Here is a 24,774-nt window from a genome sequence, read left to right on the forward strand (position 1 = left end):
AATGAAATTATAGAATATGCCTATTGATACGTAATATTATTTACTCATTTCAGTAAACAGAAAAACCTTTCTCTCCTCTCTCTTATCATTTCCCCTCCCCATTTACTTAAGTCCTGCTTTAAATATATATACTTATTAAAGTTTATAATATGTCAGTTCATTTAAACTTATGTAAGACAAGAAGTTGGCGTTTCTCAACGCAAAAGTTTGATGTGTAATGCTTTATTGAAAATGCTTGTACACTAATATTTTGAAAAATTCAATAAACATAATTTAAAAAAAAAAAAGATACAAAACCTTCTGTGTGCAGCAGCCCCCTCAGCCCCCCTAAAACTTACCTGAGCCCCATCTCGATCCCGATGCTGTAAAATCAAGTCAGTGTGCCAATGTGGAGGGAGAGGGGGCGGGCAATGCCATGGCTCCGTGTCTGAATGGACTCGCGGAGCTGTGGCTCGGGTGCCCCCATAGCAAGCTGCTTGCTGTGGTGGCACTCGGCAGGAGGGAGGGGCCAGGAGCGCAGATGAGGGACCTAAGAAGAGGATCCCGGCTGCTCTGTGCAAAACCAACTGCACAGAGAAGGTAAATATAACATGTTTGTTATTTTTAACAAAAAAAAATCGACTTTAGTAGCATTTTAACTCTCTGACAATTGCATCATGTTAGAATGACATGCTTCACATGTATTCTTGTACAACAATACTCAAATGCACAGGTTGAACTGAATGGACCAGTGTCTTTATTCAAACTCACCAACTATAACTACATACATGTTTTGGATGCAGACATGACCATATGAAGTAACTGGGGAAAACATACATGTATTATCCCTCTACACAAATGCAAATGTCTTGTGTTAAACTTTAAACACCTGACAGCTGCTCACAGTAAATATAGGCACACTCCCATTCATGTAGGTTGCCGGCCATCTTCTGGGTTTGGGGCACACATGCATGCACCCCCTGCAAACCCGTGCATTGCCTACTTTGGCTGAAACCCGCTGATCGGCTGTGTCCAATCACACACAGAATTCTGTGTTTACAAACACACAGAACTCTGACCTGGTTGTTTCTTCTCCCTGAAAGGCAGGGAGAAAAACAGCCAGATCAGAAATAAAAAGCAGCACACATTAACTGTGTGCCTAACAATGTGTAACCTCTTGATTGCCTTTGATTCTAACCCCTTCCCAGACAGTGTCCCAGATCGGATGTATTAGCGTCATTAGCAACGTTAGTGTCAATTAGTGACCCTCCCAGCTAGTGTCTGTTAGTGCCAGATTGCCTGGCACCCTACAGTCCCATTATAAGTCACAGATTTATTTTTTTACCAAAGAATATATTTTGACCTAAATTTAGCATTGCGCCACGCTTTGTAGTGTATGTGCATGCGCAAGACTGGGAGGTGGATGCTGCGTATCCCGAAAGGAGGAACAAGTGGGCTTCAGATGCCCACACAAAGGATGGAAGCGTGCTGGTTGGGGACTACAAAAAAGTTTATTTTAAAAGCCCATGATTTATAATAGCTACATTTCATACACATTATATTAAGAATAGCATTAGGTGCAACCAACATGGGGGTTATGTTTAAGAAGAAAGAAAAAAAAAAAAACAAGCTGGAACTTCACTTTCAGGGCTTTGCTTGCCTATTTTTATTAAAAAGTTCATAAAACAAAGCATGCGTTTCCCTTCGCAGGGGTATTCAGGATTGCATTTCCCTCAAAAAAACAAATGATATTCAGCTTCCTGGCTTGTACAATTATTAGTGCTCCTCTGGTCTTAGACATGCCAGAGATTTTCCTTCCTGCAACCAAGGTTTCTACATGATTCCCCCATCAACACAGACAGTGCTGACAGGAGAATCCCTCCTGCCCAGACATTCTGCATACTTCCGGGTGGGGGAAGCCAGTGATTACTGCTAGAGCGTTAGCAGCCAATAGTGATAATTGCAAGTAAAATCTGGAAGGCTGGTTGTACATTCAGCCTGCCCATAAACTATTCAAATCTTGTCCGATTCCTGCTGAACCGGCTGAAATTCGGACCGTCTATGGTACACACAGTCGGAATTTCCGATAGAAAAAGTCAGACGGAATTTTTTCATCGGATATTCCGACCGTGTGTATGCCCCATCAGACTTTTTCCTTCGGAAATTCCGACTGAGTTAGAAAGAAATTCCGTTTGTCTGCATGGAATTCCAATGGAGAAAAAAAACACGCATGCTCGGAAACAATTCGACGCATGCTCGGAAGCATTGAACTTCATTTTTATAGGCTCATCGTAGTGTTGTACGTCACCACATTTCTAACGGTCGGAATTTGGTGTGTCCATGTGTACGCAAGACAGCTTGAGTGGAATTCCATCGGAAAGACCCGTCGGAGTTTATTCCGACGGAAAAAACGATCGTGTGTATTACTCTTTAGGCCCTTGTCTGTCTCTTACAGGCAGTCTTCACACAGAGATTTGGGCCCATACACCAACTCCTTGGCAAAGACCTTACCTGTCTGCCAGGGTGGAGCTCAGAGCCCTAGAGTCAGGTCTGCCCAATTAGTGTGCTGGAGGTTCTCAAAACATTGACCTAGAATTGGAGATTTCATCCAACCCAGATCTCTAAAAAAATCTCCAGGCTCCAGGTCCCAAACCAGCTTTTACCAACTGATGAGAAAACTGAAAAGTTATTTTTCTCCAAATGATACAATTTCCCTTGAGCCCCTCCACCTGCCCGGATGAGAATCCTGGGTCATTAACTCTTTTCACACTGTAGCAGGGCACAGACTGCCTGAGATTGTAAAGTTTTTATGTTTTATTAAAATAATGAACACTATATACTTACCTGCTCTGTGAGTTCTTGGCTCCGTCTGTTCTCAGAGTACCCCTGTAGCAATCCCCTTGCTATGGGGCCACTTGTGGGGGCAAGCTCTGGAGCTGGGCTGTGTGTGTGTTCATAGACACACACAGCCTGGCTTAACCCTAACCTTGTTCCCTCCCCACAGGATTTGACTAACAGCAGCAGTAGCCAGTGGCTCCCAAATACAGGAAGAGAGCAGAATGGGGATACAGGGACAGTGCTGGATCGGTGGTGTCAGGTAAGTGTTTAGGGAGTGGGGGGAGGTAGAGACAGTGGAAGTTTTTTTTTTACCTTGGTACAGAGAATCCATTAAGGTGAAAAAAAATCATCTTCCTTTAGAACCACTTTAAAGAGTGTTGGCTGGAATCTGAACCCAAAGCAATGCTTGTTGGGAATGTTAGATGAGCTTGTGGTACAAGAACTTACTAAAGCTGCCATTTCTGCCATTCCAGGAAAAATTACCTTTAAATATCACTTTAATTCTAAGGGGTTCACAGGGGGGTTTTCTTGCCACTGTATGCGTGTATTGCAAAGATGTAGTCAATTTTGCCTTGCTCACATAAACACTTTAGCAATATGTTACTAGGAAAGAGCACATGTAAAACAGGCATGGATGCCTCTTAACTATTTAGCTACAAAGGTTTTAGCATAATCCTGAAAAGTACATGGCAGGTCTAGAATAGTAGGCTGTGAGAAAGTTATGCAACACCAGGAATGGAGCTGCACGATTCTGGACAAAATGACAATCAATATTTTTACTTCGAAGAAAGATCACGATTCTCGGCGTAACATCATCTTTCACATTATACAAAAAAATTGGGCTAACTTTACGGTTTATTTTTTTTAATTCATTGTGTATCTCTTCCCAAAAAATTGCGTTTGATAAAAGGCCGCTGCGCAAATACAGTGCGACATAAAATATTGCAATGACTGCCATTTTATTCTCTAGGATCTCTGCTAATATATATATATATATATATATATATATATATATAAATAAATAAAATGTTTAGGGGTTCTAAATCATAAGTAATTTCTAGCAAAAAATTCAGATTATAACTTGTAAGCAACAAGCGTCAGAAAAAGGCTTATGGCTAGATTCAGTTAGGGGAGTGCATAGTTACGGCGGCGCAGCGTATCGTATTTATGCTACGCCGCCGCAACTTACAGGAGCAAGTGCAGTATTCACAAAACACTTGCTCCGTAAGTTGCGGCGGCGTAGCGTAAATGGGGCCGGCGTAAGCGCGCGTAATTCAAATGTGGAAGGGGGGCGTGTTTTATGTTAATCTATGATGACCTGACGTGATTGACGTTTTGTACGCATGCGCCGTCCGTGTACATATCCCAGTGTGCATTGCTCCTAAGTACGCCGCAACGACGTATTGGTTTCGACGTGAACGTAAATTACGTCCAGCCCTATTCGCAAACGACTTACGCAAACGACGTAAAAAATTCAAATTTTAAAGCGGGAACAACGTCCATACTTAACATTGGCTGCGCCTCCTAATAGCAGGAGTAACGTTACGCCGAAAAAGCCTAACGTAAACGACGTAAAAAAATTGCGCCGGCGTACGTACGTTTGTGAATCGGCGTATCTAGGTCATTTGCATATTATACGCCGAAAACAACGGAAGCGCCCCTAGCGGCCAGCGTAAAAATCCACACAATTATATGCCGCCGCATTCAAGTTACGTCGGCGGAGGAAGCCTATGTTTTCGACGTATCTGCATTAGAGAATCAGCGTAAAGATACGCCGGCGCAGATTTGAAATTACGGCGGCGTATCTGGAGATACGCCGCCGTAACTTCTACCTGAATCTAGCCCAGTGTCTTTAAAGCGTAACTCCACTTTTGTTGGAAAAAAAAACAAAAAAATATTCCCCTCTGGGAGATAGATGTACATTGCAAGGATTATAAAAACCTTTGTTGCAGATTCCTACCTTTTGTTATTCTGAAGAAATCCATGAGTGTTTGTCTGCGCGGAGTGGGTCTAATGAGAGTGTTTTCATAATTAACTGTCAGGTGTGCAGCTGCAGGGTACTAATGAGGAAATCTGCTGGGCCTGCATCCCTTTAAAATGTGCTTTTATTAAAAGTATCGCTCCAAAAATAATTTTTTTGCTGCAAGGGATGCCTGAAATCGGACTTGTATCTAATGCCGCGTACACACGACCCTTTTTCATGACGTGAAAAATGCAATTTTTTTAAATGGTCATTAAAAACAAGCATTTTTCTCGACGTGAAAAATGGCCATTAAAAATTTAGAACATGCTCTAAATTTTCGCATTGTTTTTCACGTCGTGAAAAACCGTTGTGTGTAGGCTTTAACGACATGAAAAAAACGTGCATGCTCAGAAGCAAGTTATGAGACGGGAGCACTCGTTCTGGTAAAACTAACATTTGCAATGGAGATAGCACATTCGTCACGCTGTAACAGACTGAAAAGCGCGAATCGTCTCTCACCAAACTTTTACTAACACAAAATCAGCAAAAACAGCCCAAAGGGTGGCGCCATCTGAATGAAACTTCCCCTTTATAGTGCCGCCGTACGTGTTGTAAATCACTGCGCTTTGCTCGAGCATTTTATTTTTTCACGATCGTGTGTATGCAAGGCAGGCTTGACAAGAATCACGTCGAAAAAAACTTCGTTTTTTCTAGACCATTAAAAATGGTCGTGTGTACGCAACTTTAGACATACTTCTGGGAAAATTGGTGAACCAATCACACAAGCAGGAAATTATGTTTCTGGGGGGCGATCTGTACAAATTCTTTGTACAGAACAACTCCAGGTAGCCATATTGCAATTCATTCTCAGAAAATTACAGTGGCTGCAGATTAAAAAGGAAAGATCATTTTTAATAACATTCAATTACAATATGATTAGTGTCGCAATTATATATGCTTTATTAATTATTATTTTTTTGCCATTTTTCTTTCCCACGAAAGTGGAGTTTCTCTTTAAAGCAGAGTTCCACCCATATTTTACACTTCCCAGCAAGTATTACTCTTTTACATGCTAATAACAATTTGGCAAATTTTTTTTGGTTCCTTTACCTTATCTAATCTGAAAAATATCCTCTCTACCTCCTTATTGAGCCGCGACTGCCTACGTAATTTCCTGCTTTGAAATGGCTCCTGGGAGTTGAGTGTCATCAATCCCAGGAGTCGATGCGCAGCAAGCTATGTGCCTTTTTAAAAAAGGTTAACCACGCTGTTATTGCCATAGTTACCCTAGTGTCCGAGTGAATGGCGGTGTCGAGGCGGCTGGTGATTTATTCTTTTTAAATAGCAGGGGGGGAAGCATCACATCTCAACTTACAGAGCACTGAAAGACAGCACACCATCTAAGATGGAATTTAAAATGAGTTCTTTCAAGAGGCATTTCATTTCTACGGGACTCGCTTGAAACGCACTGCAAATGCGCAAGAACAGTGGGTGCATGCTGGGTAGCCAGCATGTACGGAATCCCGGAACAGTGTGGCTTCAGATACCAAGACTGAATATTGTGTGCTGTACAGGAGAATAATAAAAGTAAGTGAAACATGCTGCACAAAAACTAAACAGGGGACAGTTCACTGGATAACATAGTGGAAATAGTATACACAAGCTCCAACTATACTACAGGTGTTTTTAAAAATAAAATAGGAACTTCGCCTTAAGTGGTTAAACTGACCTCATTTACAGACCAAAGTTCATCCATTCGATCTTTAAAAGAACTGAAGATACACTGCTTCTTTTTATATCTTTCAGCGCTGAGCGGCAATATTGTTTATACGTATTGAGGACATGAATCGTGGAGATGGTAGATTAAGATTGGGGGAGGGGGTTTAAATCAAGATTGCGTTAACGATTAATCATACAGCTCTACCAGGACTCAAACATTCTCCAGGCCTCACCACTACTGAACACTATAAAAAGGTCACTCATCGAAAAGGCTAATACCCGAGCATCATGGGTACTAGTAACTGCACAGCTTTTTTATTTTTTGTGTTCACATGGTGGGTTAGCCAGATCTGTTGTCAGATGTCGCCTTTTTAAGCCTTTGACTGAAGCTTTATTATGCCTATTCCTTGCAATGGACAATAATGCAGGCATATGCACCACTTCACCATATTCTTGTTACCATATACAGTATCCTCCAACTGAAAGCGAATAGTCTCAATGATCAGTACTATGTAATTGGAGGGTTGGCTACATAATTCTGTACCCTCACCCTCTGTGATGACAATGCCGTCTTTAAGTGGGAGCTTCGCCTTCACCCAACATCAGCCCTGCCTATATATGAGAACATTTAGAAAATCCTGTACAGGGGAATCAGGAAGATAGCTCTTGCAGAAGTGCCAGTGTAATACCGCTGTATGTTGCCTGGGCACTCAGAGCTCCATGCTGCGGTATGTCATACATATTGCACATGGGGTCAGTGCTGAACGTTCATTTAGCAAAATGCAGCAATGTTTCTTTCACTCCAGGATATTTCCAAATGTAACTGATACTGTGCAATTAAAACTTTAAAGTCTACATTTCCATCTTATTTATAGATTAGTGTGATGTGATCTGCAAATACAAGCAGAATTCTTTACTAGTAGAAGAAATGTACAAAGTACATTAACTTTCATCATTCTATCAGTAGCCCAAAGATGTCTTTGATTAAGAACATGTAGAATATGTAAGTTATGAGCCTAAGAATTACTGGGTGAATTGGGGGTGGGCCGCTGAAAGCACAGGGGCCCATTCCATATCATAAATTGACAGCGAAGATTCTCTATAAGGAAACACATACCTGAATTGCTGTTCAGACTTGATGGTGCCATATAGCTTAGGACAGAATTTCACACAACTTGACAGTATTAAACAGCTGCTGCAAAACTTCCCGTCACTGAATAGTAATGGGTAGCTATTTATGCTTCATATTTCTCCAAGATTTACCCTCGGACACTAGAGACATGCATTTAAGCATTATTATACCTAAACACATCACTTTAACAAAACATGTCAACTTTCCATTATCTGCTGCATGTGGCAGGATGGTCTCATCACACATACCCCATGCTGCATTTCTATTGCATCATGCTGGGAAGGAAAGTGGCTAATTTTAGCCTCAAAATGTACGAAACTAACCCTATAAAATACATAATTACCTTTATTTCATATTGCATTAATGCAAACATATTTAGGCGGGAACTTTACTCTCTCAATCGACATTAACCATTTTTTAATCCTTAGGCTGCTAACATTGGCAATCATAGAGTGAAGAGTACAGTAGAAGTAATTCCTCAACAAAATATAGCATGGAGCCACGCTGCTATCTCAGCCAATGAGGAGGGAAGTCCTGGGCAGCCGAGACACTCCTGCAACATCGCTGGATCTAGATGGGGCTCAGGTAAGTATTAGGGGGGGGGCTGAGGGGGGCTGCTGCTGCTGCACACAGAAGGCTTTTTTATCTTAATGCATTTAATGCATTAGGATAAAAAACCTTCTGCCTTTACAATCACTTTAAGCAATCAACTTCTGTGCTGCAATTCTTTTGAGTCTAAAAGGCCACAGCTTGTGAGCTCCAGCAGCCATGTTTAGAAAGGGCATGCTGGGCCCCCCCCCCCCCCCCCGCCCTGCATCTACAGGTTATGGTTTACTGATAACAGCACTAGGCTTCATGTACACCAATGATTTATATGAAGACCTCTCAGTGTAAGAAATAGACAAAAATTAAAGTACCATCATCCAAGCATCAGTCTGAATAGGAATAAGGGTTAATGGGACCCCAGAGGCCCAAAAAGACCAAAAAATAAGTAGGGGCAGAGGGACTATAGCGGTACTAGATAAAAGGATGTAATACAGGGTTGTAATAGAGGTAACAAAATAAGTCAATTTATTGAACATAGCATCAAAAAACAGGAAATACAATTTTTATAAAATACATCAACAGCAGTAAAAAATAGACATGTTATACAACCAGCCGTCCAATCACCGAGATGGTACATAACCCTAGCCAGAGGGTGGCGGTGAAGCGAGGGGGGTCATATAAGTCAAGATCTCATCTCTACTAGTTTCGCAACTGTAGTTGCTTCGTCAGGAGAATTGTTCTGTGCACAAGGCGTCCACTCATTAGGGGAGCAGGGGCCCGCCGTGGAGAGGGATTCTCACACGGTGGCCAGGTTGGAAATTGCCCAAACTCAGCTGGGAACCTGTATTGGCTGTATAAAGGTATTGAAGATAAAGGGCCCTGGGACCCATCTGGTAATTGGTGGCAATTACAATGGAAGCCACACAAGATGCTGGAGGTGACCGGTTAGGATTTGCCAGCAGCAAAGGGGTTATTTGGACATAAACCACTTGGTGTTTGGTGAAACAGCAAGCATGTCCCAGGGACAGGTGTGTTTCAAGTTTTTATGACTGCTTTTTCTACCGTTTGGTATTACTCGCACCATTTTTACAGTTTATGTAGCTACATTGATTTCATCTCCAGTGCAATATTTATTTTGTTACTTACTTGAAGACTATAAAATGCTATTCCCATCGAGTGCTGCCTTTGTGTGTTTTTTGTATCCTGCTATCCATTTTTCCAGTGGTTGGTAGCTGCACTGGGAATCACCCTGCAAGGAGATCAGCTAAAAGTAATTGGATCTGTATATGCGTTATAATTAATCGAAATTAGTCGATTAATTGATTAAAAAAAAAAAATCGATTGATCGAACATGAACATTTTAATCAGTAACAGCCCTACTTTAGATGTATTTTACCCAAAAAATGTATTCCTGTTGCATGTTATTTGTATCTTAGCACTGATGTCTGAGAAAATAGGTGAGCCTATCACACAAGCAAGAAATTACATTTCTTGCTTGTTTCTGTACACATGCGGTGTACAGAATGCCTCCAGATTGCAATATTGCATTACATTTTTGGAGCCTTTTAAGAAAATGACAGAAACTTCAGCTTGAAATGCAATGGTAATTTTTTTTTTTTTTTTTTGAAAACAACGTTTATTGAGCATAGAGAAAATATACAAACAGACGAGTATCTAGTGCAACAAGCACTACAATTACGGATAAAACCCATTGATGTACATACAGGCATTGCAGAAAGTACCATTACATGTGCATACATATTATAGCATAGGAGAGGGCAGGGCGGTGCAGGGACAGCAGGGGGGGGGGGTGGGCACCCGGGGCCGCCAAGGAGTTGCATGGCTAGTCAGGCACATCACAGGTAGAAACATCCCCCAGCCATCTATCCCATACCTTGTGGTATTTGTCCGGGCATCCCCTATGGACATAGAGTAGCTTTTTGAAGGGTAGAGTGTTGTTTTTGAAGGGTAGAGTGTTGTTAACAGCTCTGATCCACTGCTGGAGCATGGGGGGGGGGGTCCCTCATCCATGTCTTAGCTATCTGGAGACTAGCAAGGAACAATGTTTCCTGTAAAAATATATTAAAGTACTCTTCGGCTTCAGGGAGTGAAAGAAGCCCCAGTACACATTGACGGGGCAGAGAGACAGTAAGGGGCCCATGCGGTCGTAAAGGAACCGGACCACTTGGGTCCAGAACCCCTGTACGCAGGGGCATGTCCAGAGGAGATGGTAGAAAGTGGCGCTGGAATGGTCACATCCGGGGAAGTTGGGGTTGTATCCAGGTCTGAATATAGAGGCACGATAGGGCATCAGGTATGATCGGTGAAGGATATATAGGTGGGTGAGGCGGTCCGAAATCTTGGGAAAGACAGTTCTACAATTGGCGAGAGCCTCCTCCCAGTCCTCAGCCGACATCTTGCCCAGATCAGGTTCCCAACGGGATTTCAACTGATTGTCGATGGCAGCAGCCGAGGGCGCCAAAAGATAGGAGTAGTGCAATGGTAATTTTAAGAATATTTAAATACAATAGGGTTTATGTTGCAATTTCTGCCCAGGATGCATACATTTTGTGCATCTTGGTCCTAGCGCATGTCCCTGCACACCTGTGTACATGGTCCCCAATGCATGTCAATTCATTAATATAGGCTGCCTGCATGCAGCTCAGTGCTAGGACAGAAAGTAAAAAAAGGGGCTCTTAAAGCTGTACATGGGTGAGTGAATAAGCCCTTATGAAGTGTACCAATAGCTGAAACTTTTGAAAACATCTTTAGATAAAGTAAGAGGATAAAGTACAAGGTTAAATTACAGATGATATACACTTTTCGCTTTATGCTGAAGTATCTCATCATTGAGATATAGCGGGATGTTGTGGATCGTCCATTAAAGTAATGGCGATATGAAAATAGGTGGACTTATACGGTCTGCCAGTAGGGGATATGTCTCTATAGATACATGGTACTGTCTTTAAGTGTGTGAGTACCTCCTATGTGTTTCTAAATGGGGGCCACTTGCTTATCCTCTGCATGAGCTTTTCTCAGTTTGTTTGTTGGCTCTGGTGGCAATTTGTGTTTTTTTACATATAAATAATTGCCCTTTTTTGAGACTGGACTATCTGATCTATATGTTTTGGTGTGGATCCTGAAGAAGCAAACGAATAGCAAAATGCATCAATCTTAGAGGCCGTATGTGGACAGTCATACTTGCAATGTGATGCATATTGGGAATGAGCCAATATATAAAGATGGTTGCATTTTAGGAGTGTGAACTATACGCTTTTTCTTATCTTTATATGTTTTATCATTTTTTGCATTGGCATGTATTTGTTTTCTCTGTGAGGCACATTTAGAGTCCCATTTGGTCTACCTTCACCCTGCTTGGTCTGAGTAAAGTGGTTCAGAGGCTGGAAGAAGTTAAATTCACCCTACGTTCTTTGGGAACCATTGTCACCAAGCAGAAAGTGATAATAAATCCAAAACTGTAAAGTTGTTACTAAAGAAAGCAGTACAGGGATTTTTAATTGAGATAGTGGTTCCATCAACAAGTCTTAGTGGGGGTTCCCCTTAATTTGGAGAGACATACTCTCACTTCCTGTTGTGTTTTACAGACCAGAAAGTGAAAAGTAATCTCCCCAACAAGACACACCCAACAAAATACAGACAGGGCTTTTGACCAATCATTACCTTGCCTATTTAGCCAAAAAGTTTTTGATAAAGAAATATGTCAAGAAATGGTGTTTTATTTGCCAATTATTACATGTATATATGTGTATGTACTACAGTGAAGAACTTAAAGAACATCTGAATGGATTTAGGCTGCAAAGAGGCCAAATAATCATTGTCAAGCATAATTACTGCTAACTTGTAAATTAGCAAATTTAAAGAGCAAATATTGTTGCGAAAAAAACAAAAAAAAAACATTCCCCCTGGTGATCTATGAACATTGCAGGGATTTTAACAAACGTGGTTGCAGATTCCTACCTTCTGTTATTCTGAAGAAATCCCTGTGTGTTTGTCTGTGTGTCCATGTGGTAAAGTGAATCTAATGGGAGTGATTTAATTATTATCAATCAGCTGCAACACCTGCAGGGCACTAAAAAGGAAAGCTGCTGGGCCTACATCCCTTAAAGCAGTGGTGTCCAAACTGCGGACCGGGGCCGAATGTGGCCCTTTGCTTTGCTTTATCTGGCCCTTGAAGCATATCCCTCCCATTGATATGAGACAGTATTCTGACAATTTACATCAACAGTGGGACACCATTTCTCCCACTGATACCAACAATGAGGCACTATTCTTTCCACTAATACCAAATGTGGCAATGTTTATTTCCATTGATGCCAGGGAACATTTCCACTTCTGCTGGCCACAGTCCGGCCCCCCAAAGGTCTGAAGGGCAATAAACTGGCCCCTTGTTTCAAAAGTTTGGAGACCCCTGCCTTAAAGGGACACTAAAGGCAAGATTTTTTTGGTTTAAAAATAACAAACATGTTATACTTACCTCCGCTGTGCAGTTCGTTTTGTACAGAGTGACCCGGATCTGTGTCTTCTGGGGTCCCTCGGCGGCTGTCTCTGCTCCTCCTCGCAAAAGCTTTCCACGTTCATGCGAGCTCCCTCGCATGGTGGAAAGCTTTTGCGAGCGCGCTCCCGTGATACAGTGGCGGCCATAGCCACCTACTGTATCACTCGGCCCCCCCCTGGTGCGCTGCGTCATCCGCTGTAATTGACAGCAGCGCCAGCCAATGGCTGCGCTGCTATCAATCCGCCCATAGGATGCATTAAGGTAAAACAACTTTTACCTTTACAACCCCTTTAAGACGTGATTTCCTATTGGGAGTATCTCACCAACATTTTTTTTTTTTTTGTGCAGGGGATGCCTGAAATCTGACTTGAATCTTAGTGCAGAGTTCTGGGAAAATTGGCGAGCCAAACACACAAGGAAATAATGTTTCTGAGGGGCGTTTTGTAAACATTCTGTGTAAAGAACACCTCCAGGTAGCCATATTGCATTTCTTTTTTAGAAACGTATTACTGCAGATTGAAAGGAAAGGAAAGGTCTTTTTAAAAACACTCAATTAAAATATGACTTATGTCGCAATTGTATACGCTATATTATTTTTTCTTTATTTGAGATCTGTTTTCCCCAGAAATAAGCAACTATTAAAAGATGCATTGTGTGCCTTATGCATAATCTAGATGTATTTTTTTTTTAATGATCCACCCTACTAGTCATTGAACCCTGACATGTTCTGAAGGATAAAGTGCCCACTTCATCACCTGCATTTACTGTTACCAGATTGCGGACTTGCATCACGAAGTCTGGAAATTTCTAAGAATGCTGCAAGCTGGCTCAAAGCAATTGGGCCAAGTCCAGTGAGCAGACTCAGTTTGCACCAGCCTTTTCCCCACAATCACATTCATTAGAGCTTCTCCTGGCATAAATCAACAGAGAATTACAGTCAATTGGATTAGCACTCAATCCCTTTGTAAAAACCCTCCTGTTGACACATGTGAACATTGATTTGAATGAGAAATAGTCCAATCCAGTATGGAAAGTTACACAGCGAATGACAGCTTAGTCAGGCTCTGGTCTTGCAGGGCATGAACGATTCTGACTGACACTGCATCTGCTTTGAAAATCATTTGCCCCAATGAACCCTGAGGGATAAGTTATGGCACATCATCTAAAATGATTTACTGCAAAAAAATAACTGCTCTGCTTCTGGTATGTGACACTTCTACAGTTCGCTCCCTGCTGCCAGACTGGGTGGTTCCTAATATGTTCCAGATCAGGCACTGTACGTGCAATTTCTTTGTCAAAAGGGCTTGCCCAGATAAAAGGAAAGCCAAAAAACAATCCACCCATCCTAAATGATGCCTTTTTGAGGAGGACAGTCAATTAGACAAACGTCTGAGGAGTAAATGTTATTTCAGCTATCCCAAACAATTAGCCATATCAGATTTGCATTCCAAACCACAATAGTATACAAAATTATTAAAAAAAGAGTTTAAGGGTGACTTAATGTAAAGAATGCAAGATATAGAACTTCCCTCAGTTTCTGAGACATGCAGATTTGACATGTAAATGGAAATCTCTTATTTATTCTTTTATTCTATTTTTAATATCTTCAGGAAACATGTAGGATGACATATGCCCTGTACACACGACTAGAGTTTCCGTCGGAATAAACGCAGACAGGTTTTTCCGACGGAATTCCGTTCAAGCTGTTTTACATACACACGGACACACCAAATTCCATCCGTCAAAAACGCAGTGACGTACAACACTACGACGAGCCTATAAAAGTGAAGTTTAATGCTTCCGAGCATGCGTCAAATTGTTTCTGGGAATGCATGTTTTTGGATTGTTTTTTGGCTTTCATTTTATCTGGGCAAGCCCTTTTGACAAAGAAATTGCACGTACAGTGCCTGATCTGGAACATATTAGGAGCCACCCAGTCTGGCAGCAGGGAGCGAACTGTAGAAGTGTCACATACCAGAAGCAGAGCAGTTATTTTTTTGCAGTAAATCATTTTAGATGATGTGCCATAACTTATCCCTCAGGGTTCATTGGGGCAAATGATTTTCAAAGCAGATGCAGTGTCAGTCAGAATCGTTCATGCCCTGCAAGACCAGAGCCTGACTAAGCTGTCATTCGCTGTGTAACTTTCCATACTGGATTGGACTATTTCTCATTCAAATCAATGTTCACATGTGTCAACAGGAGGGTTTTTACAAAGGGATTGAGTGCTAATCCAATTGACTGGAGTTCCATACAGACAAACGCAATTTCCGATAGAATTTTTTTCATGTTCTCTTTCTAACTCCATCAGAATTTCCGTCTGAAAAAGTCCAATGGGGCATACACACGGTCAGAATATCTGATGAAAAAATTACCTCTGACTTTTTCCATCGGAAATTCCGATCGTGTGTACGAGGCAATACGTTTTTATTTCATGTTATAGGCACATTTCATGGGTGTGTGCCCTTGGTGAGAGTAAATAAAAACTACACCTAATGAATCGCCAAATATATCCTCATAGTCAATGGCACTGTTAAACACAGGTAGTATTTGATAGGCTTCCTGCAAAAGAGTACATGAATGTATATTGGTTACAGTGTTTATCTCTGCTTGTTTGCAGACCCGACCATGGGATCGGGTCTGCCCATCAGTTCTTCAGATGGACCATGCATTGTATTTTTTGGCATGGCAGTTGTGAACGAACATGTGTCCGCTCACACCTGCCGACATCTGATCCGATTCTGTCCCATAAGATCAAAAAGATGGGGATCCGTTCCCCATCTGTTTCGCAGATCAGATGGAATGACGGTCGGGTGTAAACGGACAGGTGGTTAATTTACATTCGACCACCCATAGTGGAGAGCAGGCTGGGTCTAGGTCTGCTCTGCATAAGCAGAGCGGACACGGGCCAGCCATCCACCTGCACAGTAGGGATCAGTGGACAGATTCCCCACTGAGCAGGCATACCAACAATCAACTAAACTAGGTCTTGAGGGAACCTATTCCACATTTTCTTTGTCAATTTACTTTAGCATTACCTTTAACTATGTAGTGCAAGAACCTGCCTGACCTCACATTATATGGTTTTGGTAAATCTAAAAGGAAAATTGTACAAGAAAATTGTATAAATGTATGGCCAGCCTTACTGTGAAGAAGCCCTTCCATTCGTGGCTGTTAAATCTCTTTCTCCAGATGAGTGACTCCTTGTCAGTGTTAATTTTGTAGACTAAAATATTTTTGTCTACTAAATTAAAGGGTCACTAAAGGAATTTTGTTTTTAGCTAAATCGCTTCCTTTACCTTACTGCAGTACTGGTTTCATGTCCTTATTGTTCGTTTTTGCTTTGAAGTTGCTGTAATTCTGCTGTGATCTCCACACTTCTTGCTTGTCTGGCTCCTTAAAACCACAGTACTAGGAGCTTTCTCACGGTGGTCTAAGCTGTCATTACTGTGTGTCTAAAACTTAACAGAACCAATCAGATTAATTTTAAAAACAAAACACTGCCCTGGATTTGTTTGTTTTTGTTCTGTGGGTCTCTTTACTTCACAGAAACATGAAACCAGTTTAAAACCGAAAGTGAAACTAGAGGCACATTCTATGATTGAATTTAATCTATTTTTAATCATTTTTAAAAGGAATCAGTTAACTTTTATGTCTCTATACCCTGTAAACAGTCATTTCAGCAAAAAAATTTTTTCCTTTAGTGACCCTTTAACACTATTTTAGTTGACTAAAATACAACGAAAACAATTCAGATGGCTAAAATACAAATCTAAAATGGTATTTTAGTCAAAAGACTGACTAAAATTAATTCAAATTTGATGTCAAAATTAACACTACACTACCAGATAAGAATAAGTAGGGGACATTCATTTAGCCGATAAAGGAGAATTTTTTTTAACAAAAAAGGCCTTTCTTATTTTTAAAAATTACCTTTCCTTTGCAATCTGCAGCCACTGTAATTTTCTGAAAATGCAATATGGCTACCTGGAGGTGTTCTGTACACACAATGTGTACTGACCACCCCCAGAAACATTTGTTTCTCAAAAAGCAATACGTTTTAAATGTTTATGAAACCTGGTTTTATTTATAAAGACGTTTATTATCACAACGTATAAATCTGTGTCTGTAGTGCATGTTCAAACCTTAATACTATAAACATGTTCGATTTTTACTCCAGAAGTATATAATGAGTTTGCCAATTCAAGAGAAATGTTCAAATAATGCATTACAATTTAATCAAACCCATTAGAATTTAGTCTACTAAAGTATAGGAGATTTTAGTTGACTAAAATGGCATTTTAGTCAAAAGGCTAACTAAAACGAAATTGAGATTTGACGTCAAAATTAACAATGCTTCTTGTCCTTTGTGAAAGTCCTGAAAATGAATAACTCTACATCAAGTTCAGTTTATGGACCACTTGTATTTACACACAGAGATCAACCCCTCTCTCCCCATCCACCCTTAATCTCCTCTTTTCAAAAGAGAATACGTTCAGTTCCTCATAGCCGAGTTCCTCCATTGCTCTTATCAGTTTGGTTGCCCTTCTCTGCACTTTCTCCAGTTCCGATATCCCTTTTAAGAACTGGTGCCCAAAACTGAGCTCAATATTCCAGATGAGGTCTTACTAATGATTTGTACAGGGGCAAAACTATATCTTTCTCTCTCTCTGGAGTCTACTTTTAATACAAAAGATATATGCACACAAAATGAAAGAAAACAACCAATGTATGTGTTGTACGTGCACTACAATACAAAAGGTACCCGCTTTTCAAAGTGCATGAAAAGGACAAGTAAGATTACAAGTATTTCAAAAGGTTAAAAGTGTGAGATTAAACAAAATAAAAACACGGGATTAAAAACTGACTAGACAGGTTTAAGGGGGATTAAAACTACAGAAATAGCTTACTCTTTCTTTCACTCTTTATTCCTTATTTTTATGTGTACATACTCTTAAAGTAAACCGGTCACAAGGGCAAAACTAAAGGTTGCCATTACTAACCCCTTTCTTCTGAAAAATGCAAGTTGGCTAGATGCCAATGCAGATTAAGACTTTACTCTGACTTTTCTGATTGTAAGACAACCCAAAGTGAAGAAGCCAAAGGGTGAAGATCATTTGAAACACAGGCATTTTCAGATGGATGTGAGCAGTTCTAGCATCTGTATTTATTTTTTATAATAGATACGGTAGGAAGAAGGGTTTGCAGAAATAGCAGTTGAAACCAGAGCTATGCTCCTCTGGATTCAGCCGAGTACCATCACAGCAACTTAAAAATCAGACCCACCTTCTACCTCAATTATAACCACCATCAATGAGATAGTTTGCCGCTGGTAGCCGATAGTTGCTGATGTTCCCCAGAATGACCAAGCCATGCATTACAGGGCTGAGATCCCACCAAACGCCACCATCACAGTGACCTCAAACAGCGCTGAGCCAATGGGGAAAAGCCAAGTTTTCCAAGTTTGATGGTACTGGCACACTATGGCCAATAACTTACAGGCTTATATAAAGCTTCCAGCAGCACCAGAGGGAGCTCTTGGGAGATTGCCCAATACAAAGCCTGTCTCCATCCCCAAACAACCAGAAGTGGCTTAAGGTCTACAGACGTAGGCAGCGTGACTTTCTATGAGCCTTCTATAGGGGCACCTGACAAAGAGGAGGAGCGACAGTGTGAAACCCAAAATAAGGGGATTGGGGCTGCTCAGTGCAAAACCATTACACTGAGCAGGTAAGTATGACAAGTTTATTATCTTAATAAAAAAAAAATTAAAGCTTTACAATCAATCAATTTAATCCTTCCATATTTTATTCAATAGGGAAAAAAAATATAGTTCCCTTTTGCCGTTTACATTTCCTACCCAATGCTTTACTTTCCTATATGTAAAAAAAAAAATCTTTCCTGAGTTGGGAATTAAATCGTAGGTCTGTAATTTCATATATAATTTGTGATCACATTCAGTTATGTTATACTCACATTTCTTAGCTTCCGGTTGCAGTCTGAAATCCTGTGAAGAAAAGAAATGTCCCATTAGACAGATTGCATTCACTGACACAGTGATTGAAAAAGCTGCTGGTATGGAGTGTACGTTCCAAGGCATGATCCTCATTACTTCCCATCTCTTGCCACGAAAGACAATCTGTCAGCTACTCGGAATCAGCCCCTCTATAAAGGCATAGGTTCAGCACTGATCAGCACCATCTCTTTCCCAGTTCTGCTTTACCAAGTCAAAATCAGTTACTTGCAATGCTTGCATTAAAAGAGAAATATCTAACAATATATTCAGGAGTACCAAGATACATTTGAGCATATCTAAACCCAACAGCAAAAATGTATTTTGTGGCGAAGCAGTCTTTTAAATTGGAGGCCAATTTGATTATTGTTTTTTTTTTTACTTTATTTATATCTGTTGATCCTGCCAGTAACACACATCCTGTCTTAGGTTGACAAAGCTTACAGTACTGTGTTTATGGAGAAAGAGAAGCACTGCCCCTCTAGGACACACGCGATGAGAATATTGGATGAATAATCTTTTATTATTTTGGGGATGCTAGTCTCGAAAACAATGTTACTCAACTTTTCGAAAATTCCCGTACAACAGAATACAAAGTCAGAAGTAATGTAATTGTATTGTACTGTACAGCATGCATGGTCTTGCTATTCTGATTTGTTGTACTGATTAAATGAAAATCATACAGGCAGCTGCGGTGGCTCAACGCGATTGGCACTGCGCTGACAAGCCATTCACCTCTGCAGCTAGGGGTTCGGATCCCGGTCTCGGCTACATGTGAATTGAGCTTGGTGGTCTCAGCCCGGCTCCCGATGGGTGTGCTATGCGAGGTAAGCCTGCGCTTAGTACACCCACCCCCCTCCCACAAAAACCACCACACTTACACATACTCGAAATTTGGTTAACATGCACGCACTTTGACCACGCGGTCTCTAAAAAGAGAGGCGAAGGACTAACGGGGCTGGTTGAGCAGGCTAGATCCTCTCACTCCCTTATAGTGAGTCCCTCTGCCCCGTTGGGCTTCAAAGCGGAGCAGGTAGGGCGGGCTGTGTGGGAGGACCCCCTCACGCACCCGCCATTGCCACCCGGGGCATGGAGAAAGATGGAAGATTGCCTCTGGGGGAGGCCTGCCTACTCCCAACTCCTGCAGTCCGGCTCCTCTCTCGAGTACACGCACAAAAATACACTTTAAAAAAAAGAAATATGAAAATCATACGATCTAATATAGTGTGAGAAAAAAAAATTGTGTTTGTCCTTTCAGATAACGTTGAATGAACTGTTGCGATTGGTTCCCGCAAGCTGTGTACGAGCGATCAGATTATCATAATGAAAGCTTTGAAAGGGGTATTTTTCGCTTGATTTTCTGATCGTGTATACTAGGCATTATAGACTGCACAAGACAAGGACAGCACTGTATTTTTTTTGCCCTTCTAGAACAGATATAACAGCATGCTTTCAATGTTTTATTACTGGACCAAAGATAAGCAAACAAGAGATATTCATTGTTAGCGTTTGCATATATTATAATTTGGGTCTTTAATATCTGACTGGAGTTTAGCTGTAAAGATAGGCAAGCTTAAATATTATAAAGATTTCATAAAAATAAAATAAAAAAGTAAATATTCTCTTACAAGCAACTATGCAACAAAGGCACTTAAACTGAATTCATTCCTAATTTTGGAGAGACTTATTGGTCCCCATTCTTTCAACAAAAGTCCCTTAGCAGTTTATCAGAAAGCATGCAACCAGAAGACAGATGTCTTTCACTCTCACTATTTTTATTAAGCAGAATTCTTTTTTGTAGCGATCACCCACCTAACTGTTCTGTTCGAAGTGTCCTGCAGATCTCCTGGGTCAAACAGCTGGGATTCTTTTAGGCCAAGTTCTTTACAGCCCCGTAAAAATAATGTCACATTATCCTGCAATGATAAAATGGACAGATATAAAATATAGATAAAGAAATATCACATGTATGATATAAAATAAACCAGGAATGTGAAATCCTACAAGCCAGGAGAGTAATGTACCTAAAATCCTACAGTGGACCTCCCTTTAAATAACAGGACAATGACGCATAATTATAAGAGCAGAAATCCAATCATATTTTTTACCCCAGTTTTGCAAAGTATGGTAAAGTATAAAAATTGTTGTCTGAATTTACTGGTATCTGTGTCCCCATTTGGGAGATATGTCTATATACGGAAGGGCTTCTTCACAGTAAGAGCTCTGAAAATGTGTAATAGACTCTCTAAAGAACTAGTTCTGGCCAGCTTATGAGAGTGTTATAAAAAAAGAGCTGGATGTGTTTGTTAGTTAATGCACAAAATAAAACTGGATAACAACATTATGAGTAATAACACCGGGGCTAGTTGATCCAGGAAATATCTGGTTGCCTCCTGAGGGATCGGGAAGGCATTTTCTTCACCTGCGGGAGCAAACTGAATCATGCTTTATTGGGGCTTTTTGTCTTTCTCTGCATCAACTCTGGGTATAGGATTGTGTATATGGAAGTTTTCTTTTTCCCTTTAGGGCACTTTCACACTGAGGCAGTGGGGGCGATAGCGGTAAAGCGGCACAAATTTTAGCGGCACTTTACCGTTGTTTAAGCAGCGCTTTGCCACCGCTAACCCTTTTAACACCCGCAAAGGCATTAAAAAGGGGTTAAAAGTGCCCACAAAGCGCCGTTGCCGTAGCACTTTGCCCATGGGCAGGAACAGTGGCGGAGCGGTATATACACTGCTCCTCCACCTCCCCAAAGATGCTGCTTGCAGGATTTTTTTTTTAACGTCCCGCAAGCGCACTGACTTAGTGTGGAAGCACTCTGGCTTTTACACTGGAGTGACTGGAGAGGCGCTTTACAGGTGCTGTGCAGGCCCTATTGTTAGCGCTAAAATGCCTGTAAAGTGCCTCAGTGTGAAAGTAGCCTTATTGGTTGAACTAGATGGATCCATATCCAACCTGACTAACTATGTCAGTACTGTGTGAGGAAGTAAGCAGAATAAGTCAGCAAGTAAACAGAGAACAATTGAGTACTGCCTGTGATACTATTTTTATTTATACTAAACAAATTTTCAGGACAAGCTTTCAGGGTGCATCCTCTTCAAGGTCCAAGCAGTATCCGAGCTTTAACAGAGTAGGGGAGGCTCAATACTCCTGCCAAGTTCTTATTGCAATCTCAACCTTCCTTTTTTAGGATTCCTGTCACTTCCTGTATGCTCCCAAGCACAGGAAGTGATGGCAGATCTCTCTAGTGGGGGACAGAAACCAACTATGTTCTATTCTTTCTCCATTCTACCTAAAATAGCTTGGCTAGAGCATTAGTTTAATCTTCTCAAATGTGTTTATATATGTATTTTGCTTCATTTACACTTAAGGGATTTTATTTAAATAGGAAAAAAAAGAAAGCACGAAATGGTTTATACAAATTAAATGGCTTTTTTCTTTTTTCTTTATTTTCTTAACAGTGTAAGAAGCTTATATGTTTATGTAACAGGCCTAGGAAGAGCTGAACAGAAACATCTTGTAAATACGAGTTATAAGCAGATGACCATTTCCAATAAGAAATTCATGTGACAGGTTTGGGTTTTGCTAACAAACGTCCGCAGGAGAAAAAAAAAAAAAACTTAAAAAAAAAAAACAACTTAAAAAAAAAAAAATAGATGTGCAACTTTACCTAGATAACTCCCACTGAGTACCAGTGAATTGGGATTGCCAAAGAAAGGAACACAGGGGCCAGGAAATAATATTACATGAATCTCTGATGGCTCCCAATCAAAAAAAGGGATTAGAACCCCTGTCAAAATTGTATAGTGCAAGGGGGCGCATACGTGGCGAGATGCGGGAAGGTCGGGAGTGAGATCAGCTCTGTCAGTCCCAGACGTTACAGGCCAAATCCCCAGGGCTATATTTATCCAACCACGGTGAAAAGACCCAGCACCCCTGTGGGAGACATCCGTGCATGCCTCTAGAGAAGAAGAGGCGATCGCGCCTCTCCAAGCACAACCTAACAAACTTTCTTCTTGAAGCAGGCCACAGTAAGCACACGATGTCCCAAGATGGCGCCAGCGCCAGCTCTCATGCGGCTGCAGAGAAGGCCCCACCGATGCTTCTCTCCAACACAGGCAACAGTGAGTACACTGCCCCCCTCTCCAAGGCAGACTTGGATGCAAGTCTTTCTGCCATATTTGATAAACTGGTGGACAAAATAGAGAGAGAAGTACATAAATCCACTGCTGCTCGCTCTCAGGAGATTGCAGGCATTGGCAACCGCACTGATGTCCTAGAGACAAAGCATTATGAACTCTTACTAGCTCACTATGAGACCCTGGCTGATAGTTTTGCATTTATGCAAGCTCAGGTCGAAGATTTGGACAATAAAAACAGACGCCACAACATTAGAGTACGTGATGTACCTGAGACGGTTACAGATCTATTTCATAAGCTCTTGCCCAGGGATCCTCAAACTACGGCCCTCCAGCTGTTGCAGAACTACACATCCCATGAGGCATTGTAAAACTCTGACATTCACAGACATGACTAGGCATTATAGGAATTGTAGTTCCTGAACAACTGGAGGGCCGTAGTTTGAAGACCCATGCTCTTGCCTGATAAACCGCTGTCTGCATTTGTGTGTGACAGAATCCACAGAGCCCTTCAACCAAAACCCCCCTCTGATAAGCCTCCCAGGGACATTATCATGTGTATGAAGGACTTTCTTGTGAAGGGAGATGTCATGAGAGCCTCAACAAACACCCCTAACATGGAATATGATTGTAAAAGGCTGCAGATTTTCCCTGACATCTTCCCCTGCCACTTTGGAGAGGAGGCGTAGGATGAAAGATGTTACAAATGTCCTACAGACGGCAAGAATAAAGTACAGATGGGGGTTCCCCTTTAAACTTACTGTCCCACACAATGGCTCCACATACACAGTATACAACGTGATAGGAATTATTGGTCAAGTTGGACCTGCTGGAGCCTGAACCCCTCAATCGCCCTCCTCCCATTCCCAGGCCCTCTCCAATATGGTCTACACCCTTGTCTCGGCATGACCAAAGAGAACAGAGAAGATGGTGCCATCCTTTTCAAAACCAATCACCTTGACCGTGGCCTTCGTTGCTTCTATTAATGCTGTACTTCAACTTGGTCGTGCGATGATTCCCTGCCCATCAAGATGGTTAAAAGAGAAATTGGTTTTCTCAGTTTTATTTTTTTCTCTCTCTTTTTTATAGTTTTTTATAGTTTTAATTTTAATTCGTTTTTTATAGTTCTTCTTCATCTTGATATTGTGGTCGCTTCGCAGTTTTTGGACCTTCTTTAATCTTTTCATGGAGGCCTGTGACACTTTACCAATCTTTACCCAAGAATCTGCAATACAACATTGACGCCTCCTAATTTGGGCCCTAATATAGGGTACTACTTGCTCCTTACCATAATTTGGGTTCAAATTAGTCAATCAAGCACCTCTGCTCCTCTCTCAGCCTATGGACGGTGCTGTTTTTTTTTTTCTTATATAACTTGTTGCATCAGCTTGGATATCTGGCTAGATATACCGATGGACTGTGTTACTTATTATATATTTTATATCGTTTTTCTTTACATTATTATTTATTTATTTTTTATTAACGATCCCTTTGGAGAGCCCACAATGTTGGAATAAAAGCCTACACACATTATTCACATCCACATGACATTTATGCCAGGCTGGATTACATCTTTTGTACCCCTATTTTGTTAGCCAACTCCTCAAATGCTCTCATTCACCCATGCCCCTGGTCCGACCACAACATTACATCCTTTGATACCTCATACATTGGTTTTGCTCCCTCTCCCTTCAACTGGATATTAAACGACTCCTTATTGACAGACCCCACACACTTACAGCATATCTCCTCAAACACAGAAAATTACTTCTTAGAGAATGCGAATGAGGATATGCCCCCCACAACTCTTTGGGTTGCTCATAAGGCGCTTCTACGCGGCCACTTGATCAATCTAGCCGTCAACAAAAAGAGAGAAAGACTTATTGACATTAAACACCTCACTAAAGATCTAGACAACCTATATAATAA

At 41.1% G+C, this 24,774-nt stretch overlaps 1 protein-coding gene across 7 annotated transcripts in view; it reads right to left on the reverse strand.

Moving 5' to 3' along the window:
- LIMCH1 (LIM and calponin homology domains 1) overlaps positions 1–24,774 on the reverse strand; it is a 388,951-nt gene that overhangs the window by 129,066 nt on the left and 235,111 nt on the right. For all 7 annotated transcript variants that reach the window (XM_040335035.1, XM_040335040.1, XM_040335041.1 and 4 more), the window contains exons 4-5: positions 20,519–20,622; positions 18,670–18,700 (exon numbers count right to left, since the gene is read on the reverse strand). In XM_040335035.1, coding sequence (XP_040190969.1) covers positions 18,670–18,700; positions 20,519–20,622 — 135 coding nt within the window. The remainder of the gene's footprint in view (positions 1–18,669; positions 18,701–20,518; positions 20,623–24,774) is intronic.

The sequence above is a fragment of the Rana temporaria genome, chromosome 1 (assembly GCF_905171775.1).
Source record: "Rana temporaria chromosome 1, aRanTem1.1, whole genome shotgun sequence".
In the NCBI taxonomy this organism is placed as follows: Eukaryota; Metazoa; Chordata; class Amphibia; order Anura; family Ranidae; genus Rana; species Rana temporaria.